The 5,751-nt window shown below is 63.7% G+C and overlaps 1 protein-coding gene across 1 annotated transcript; it reads right to left on the reverse strand.

The window, feature by feature from the left end:
- Window positions 1–405: 405 nt before the first annotated feature.
- CLEC11A (C-type lectin domain containing 11A) lies at window positions 406–2,584 on the reverse strand. The gene is made up of 4 exons (XM_077131082.1): window positions 2,218–2,584; window positions 1,764–1,953; window positions 1,264–1,455; window positions 406–974 (listed from the first exon to the last, which is right to left on the reverse strand). Exons 1-4 carry the CDS (start codon window positions 2,362–2,364, stop codon window positions 529–531), a joined length of 975 nt encoding a protein of 324 aa, XP_076987197.1. The 5' UTR covers window positions 2,365–2,584; the 3' UTR covers window positions 406–528.
- Window positions 2,585–5,751: the final 3,167 nt, after the last annotated feature.

The following is a 5,751-nucleotide window of genomic DNA, read 5'->3' on the forward strand; positions in this document are numbered from 1 at the left end:
TGGGTCCTTAAGTAAGTCTGTCTCAACAGAGGCCCTTCGAGGCAGATGTGGGGGCGTCTCTCCCCTTTGAGCAGGGCCTCGTGTTACATGAAGAGCTAACCAACTGGTGACACAAGTTTGAGACACAAAAGCTAAACGATAGTAAAGCGGCTCTTTCCTGCAGGACTTGTCAGAGCCTTTAGCTACTCCGTGTTTCCCAGACCCAGCATGATTGATTGCCAGGCCCTGGGTCGCGAAGGCCGCGAAATGGAAGTCTGCAGCGAGTGCCCGCGTGTTCTCCATGGTTCTTTGATTCTGGGACTCAGATGATACCCGTGAGAGCAGGAACCTGGAAGGCACCCCAAGGCCAGTGTCTGGCCTTTCCCGCGAGGTTAAGACCCGCTCCCCTGGTCCCTGCCGCTCATGTCAGAATCCACCAGGCTTTATTGGCGCCAGGGCGGGCCTGGTGTCAGGGGCAGACACTGGCACGGAAGGGGTCCCGGGCCCGCAGGACCCCCCGACCCCCGGGAGCGGGCTGGGCCGGCCCGGCTAGAAGGGGAACTCGCAGACGTAGTAGAGGCGCCGCTCGCAGTCGTGGTCCCACCAGGAGCCGTCGTCCGAGGCCTGCGCCACGCAGTTCTCCAGCGCGCCGCCGTTGGGTTGGTCGGGGCTGAGCGGGTGCGGCGCGGCGCTGGGCGCCGACCCGGGCTCGGGGCGCGGCGAGCGGTGCCAGGCGAAGAAGGACACGCGCTGGCCGTTCTCGAAGAGGTAGAGGCCCTCGGCGCGCCGGTCGTGCACGCCCAGCCACACCGGCCAGTTATAGGGCGCGAGCGCCGCGCGCAGGTAGCGGCTGAGCGATTCCATCTGCTGCCGGTCAGCGGGCTGGGCCAGGCTCCCGCCTCTCACCACGCAGCGCGCCTGCGCCGACGCCTGCGCCTCGAAATCGCGCGAGAGCAGGAAACACTTGTGGCCCACGCGCAGCCCTTTCAGGCAGCCTGCGGGACGGGGCGGGGTTAGAGGCGTGGGGGCGGGGCTGAGGGGCGCCGGGGTGGAGTCAGGGAGGTGGGACGGTGGGGGGCGTGGCGCGACCGGAGCCTGGTGCGAGCCGCGGGGAGGGGCGGAATGCCTCCTCCAGCGCCCCGCCCGCTTTCCGCATTCACCCTGCCCGCTGCTCGACCCTCCGAATCCCCAAGGGTCCGCACGCCCCGGCCTCTCAGGGTCCCCTCCTGCCACCGGGCCCCTTCCTGGGCCCCACTCTTCCCGCACGGCGGGGCGCGCACTCACCCTCCAAGCGGCCGCGCTCGCGCTCGGTGCGGCCCTGCGCCTCCTGCAGGGTTTGCACCGCGTCGCGGGTGTCGCCCGCCGCCTCCCGCAGCTGCCGCAGCCCCCGAGTCAGCTCGGCCACGCGGGTGTCCAGCACGTGCAGACGGACGTGCAGCTGGTGGAGGCCCGCGTCCAGGCCGGCCAGGCGGCCCACTGCGGAAGGACAGGGCGCTCACTGGAGGGGCGCCTGGGCAGGGGGCTGGAGGACCCGAGTTTCCGGGGCTGGGGGTGTCCGAAAACATGGGATACCAGAGGGCGGGGCTAGGGGAACATGGACCCCAGAAGGTAGGGGTTGGTGGCCTGGGCTCTTGGGAGGCGGGGCCCGGGGCCGGGGTTCCTGGGACGGAGAGAGTTGGGAATGGGCGCTGGACAACTGAAAGGTCACGAGGCAGGACGGATGGGTCATCTTGGTGAAGGTGGCCGCGGAGGCCTGGGGGAGGGCGGGGCTTCTGAATACTCACGGATATAAGAGATTGCGTCCTCAGGGGTGGGAGAGGGGCTGGGGCTGGGGGAGGGGGTTGGCGTGGCTTCCTCCTCCTCTTCTGTTTCCTCACCGTCCTCCTCTGCCCCCCAGCCCCCCTTTTCTTCAGGGGTGTCAGCAGGACTCTTGTCCCCCCTCCCAAGGGGCAGCCCCATGGCCTCCTGTAAGTGCTGGGGAGGGATGGCCAGCCTCATCGTGCCTCCATTGGGCCATCACCCCCTCCCTTGTCCCTTCCACCCCTCTCCAACTCTGAACACCCCCTTTGGAGCCCAAGAGTCATTTTTCTGAACCAGGCGACCCAGCCTCTGAGCCCCTGCTTTCCCACTTCCTCACCCTGGAACTCCGTTATCCCAAGGTCACATTCTCCCCGCCCCCCCTATCCCCCCCTTCCGGCCCCCATCCCACCCCAAGGGCGGGGACCCTCCCCAGCTCACCTTCAGCATCAAGGCCTCCCTCTCCCGCTCCTCCTCCTGGGCGCCTACCCAGCCTCCGTCCCACTCCCTCTCGACTTCCCGAGCCCCCTGGCCAAAGCCAAGGAGCTGGGGGACCACCAGGGCCCCAAGGAGCCAGGCTGCCCGCATCAGGCTCGGCTGGTGGCACCCCAGGCCGCGGAAGCTGGGAAGTCTCTGGGGCGTAGGGGGTGGAGGGTGTCTCTGGGTCAGGCGGGTGCTCCCGTCCTGTCTGCAGGCTGCTGGCCCCCTGGTCCCCGCCTCTCCCAGCTTTTCTCCTCGGATCCCTCTCCCCCGGTCCTGTCTGTAGGTCTGCTCTCTTCCTCTGTGTCTCTCCCCGCCTCTCTTGGCTCCCCCGAGGCCCTGTCTCTGTGGCCGGAAACCTCCAGCGTTCCAAAGGCTGGATCCCGCCTTGGGTGTCCCCACACTCCCTCCTCCGCCCACTTTCCAGAGTTTGGTCCGTCCTACTCTTTCCTTCTGCCTGGCCCAAAGCTCCCATGGTCAGGAAGAGGATGAAGCCTGTTCTCTGAGGGATCCTGGGGGTGGCAGGCCCCAGCCTGGGCCCAGGACCCATCTCAGGACAGGCTGATGGCAGGATGCTTCCTTTCCCTCCTCTGACCAGGCAGGAGGAGGCAGGAGACCTCAGGGTGGTTTTTATCCTGTGGCCGCAGCTGCTCACCCAGCCTGATGGAGGAGGCTCTCCCCCCATTCTCAGGCTCCAGGGCGACTCCTGCCCCCACACCCCCTACCCCCACCCTGAGATGCCTGTGTGTGCGTGGAAGGGGGGTGCCTGTGGGGACACATGTGAAGAGCAGGCACGTGGCCATGTGCCCAGCCCTGGCAGGTGGGGTTCTGGGACTCATCTTCCACGCTTTACTGGAAGCCTCCTGCAGGCCGGGCCCTGGGCGGGGCAATGCTGGGACCCCGCAGCTGCTGACAGGACACACAAGACGTGCAGACATACACAGTGCCACCCCAAGGGTGAGGGGGCTGGGGTGGAGTCAGGGGTGAGGGGGCCAGCCTGGGGAGGTGGGCTCGTGGAAGGCTACTCCAGGCAGCTCTGAGGGTTCAGGGAGGGGCCTGGTCTCTCATCTTCCACCCAGAGGGCCGCAGCTGCCTGTCCCTGCTCTCCCCCTCCTTCCTCCCGAGCCCCTCCAATCGGTGCTGCATGCTGCAGCAGCCAGAGCCATCCTTCCAGGCCGTAAATCACATCTCGTCACTCCCCACTCCCCTGCTCCCCCAGCTTCCCATCACAGGCAGGAGGGAAGCCAAACTGTCCTCTGCCTGCCAGCGGGAAAGGAAGAGCCCCTCACACCTCCCCACCTCATCACCCCCGACCCCCACTCCCTGCACCCCTGGGGCTGCAGTCCCTCTTGCCCCTGGGTCTCTTCCCGAAGGCCAAGCTCACCCGCACTGTGGAGCCTGTGCAAAAGGAGCTTTGTCCTCTCCCAGGTCCTCTCCCCACCTCTGTCTCCTTTTGGTGGTCTCAGCCCAGGGAGGCTCCGCCACACACAGACACACACACACACACACACACACACACACACACACACACACACACACACACACACACACACACACACACACACACACGTTTATCTAAAGCAGCTTCCCCCGCCAGGAGTTACTGTATTAAAACATCCCATTGTATCTTTTTTGGTGTTATCCTGTTTATTCATTTGTTGTCCATCTCCTATTGAAGACAGGGACTCTTGTTCAGGGGTATATCCCCAGAGCTACCACCGGGTGGGAGGACAAGCTCCTGGTAGGTGTTTAGCCAATCTGTGGGGTGCACAAAAGTCCAGGATACTCCTGGCAGGGCGGCAGCTTGGTCAGGGGTCTCGAAGCTTTGAGGAGCCTGGTGTCTAAGTTACAGCCCAAGATCCCTGTGGCAAAGATTTAGGGGGTCCCGGGGTAGTGGCCGCTGGGGCTTGGGGTAGCGGGTGTGTGGAAGTGGCGAAGGAGGCTGGAGGGAGGTGGCAGGGGCCAGGGGAGCAGGAGGCCTTGCTCGCTGCATGCCAGTCCCCGTGAGTCACACACAGCTTCCCCTGGCAGGTTGAGCCAACATTCATGGAGCACGGCAGCCAGGGTGCAGCAGGCCCACTCTCCAGAGGAGGAAACCGAGGCTGGGAGAGGGCCTGCTGGAGGTCGCCAGTATGGCGGCAGCTAGCCAAGGTTTCCTTCTGGCTCCAACCAGGAGCTGCGCATCTGCCCTCGGTCGCCGGAAACCCAGGAGGTGCCTTCGGTTTTCCAAGAAAGCCTGGTACTCGAGGGCAGTATGACCTTGGGCAGATCCTGGGGACCCCTCGCCAGGGCCTGGAGGCCTTACGAAATCATTCCCAGCCCTGAAAGGCTTGTAAACTGTAGAGGGCTGGGTGGCCTCTCTTGCAGCTGGCACCAGTGTGGGCAGCTGTTGTCTCCCAGAGCCCAGCTGCTTACCACCTGGGCCAGTGGTATGCATTGAGCACGAGGCCTCCCGGGTCTGGGCACCCCTGAGGGGCAGCGGCACCTGCTCTAGCTCATACTGGGGTACCCCAGAGAGCCCACAGCTGGTGGTGCACCCAGAGGCTGCTGGAACTCCCCTGTGCAGGCTGGTGGCCCTGAGGGGCGGTGGTGGGGCTGGGAAGGAGGCAGCCTGAGCCATGCGGATGCTCACCTGCTGTCCTTTGGGACCCGTCCTGTCTCTGTAGACACAGGCATGAGTGGGCTGTCTGCACACACCTAGCTTTGTGTGTGTGTGCTTGCACATGTCTGTGCAAGCCGTGAGGAGATGGCTGGGTGCGTCTGAGTGTGCACGATGAACAAGGATATGCAAATGTGGGTGTGCCCAGCTGTACACATTAGTAGGTAAGCAAAGACTCTGAGGCCAGCCTACCTGTCCCCGGTCCTTGGCACCACCTCTTTGGGGCTGTGTGACCTTGGGCAAGTTACTTAGCCTCTCTGTGCCTTGGTAACCCTCCCCTCCCCACTGTTAAACGAGGATGAAAAAATTTCCTAATCCAGCGGGGTTGGGTGTGAGAGGAGGAGTTAACCAACCTTGAGCAGAGCTTGGCACCAAGGAAGCGCTAAATAAATGTCACAATAATTATCGCAAAAGGGGACTGGACATAGTGTTGTTGCCTCAGTGGGTGTGTTGTACTGACAAGTGACCAGGGAGCAAATACATCAGGAGCACGTGCACATACCTCCCCACAGCTGTGTGTCTGTGTGCTGGAGAACGGGGCTTACACACGTGGGCATGTTCTGGCGCTCAGCTGTGATACCTACCTGTCCTGGCTGGGTGTGTTTGAAGCAAGGTGCACCGAGGCCCATAGTGTCTGGGTGTGCATACCCTAGACAGCATGTATATGTGGGGTGGTGTGTGCATGGTGGCCACTCTGCGGGTGTCAGCTCGCACCTCCACACGCCTGTGTCTCATGGGAAAGCATGCTGGGTCAGGTGTGTCCACGTGCGCCCCTGTCATGGGGGAAGTGTGGGGGGCGCCTTTAAGGGGCCAGGAATCTATAATCACACAGTCCA

The sequence above is a fragment of the Tamandua tetradactyla genome, chromosome 16, assembly GCF_023851605.1.
Source record: "Tamandua tetradactyla isolate mTamTet1 chromosome 16, mTamTet1.pri, whole genome shotgun sequence".
Taxonomy (NCBI): domain Eukaryota; kingdom Metazoa; phylum Chordata; class Mammalia; order Pilosa; family Myrmecophagidae; genus Tamandua; species Tamandua tetradactyla.

Coding starts and splice junctions, on each gene's coding strand:
- CLEC11A (XM_077131082.1), bottom strand. CDS start 2,364: ATGCGGGCAGCCTGGCTCCTTGGGGCCCTGGTGGTCCCCCAGCTCCTT. Junction 1,954..2,217: donor GGGAGGCCTTGATGCTGAAG/GTGAGCTGGGGA, acceptor ATCCCTCCCCAG/CACTTACAGGAGGCCATGGG. Junction 975..1,263: donor CGAGCGCGGCCGCTTGGAGG/GTGAGTGCGCGC, acceptor CCCGTCCCGCAG/GCTGCCTGAAAGGGCTGCGC.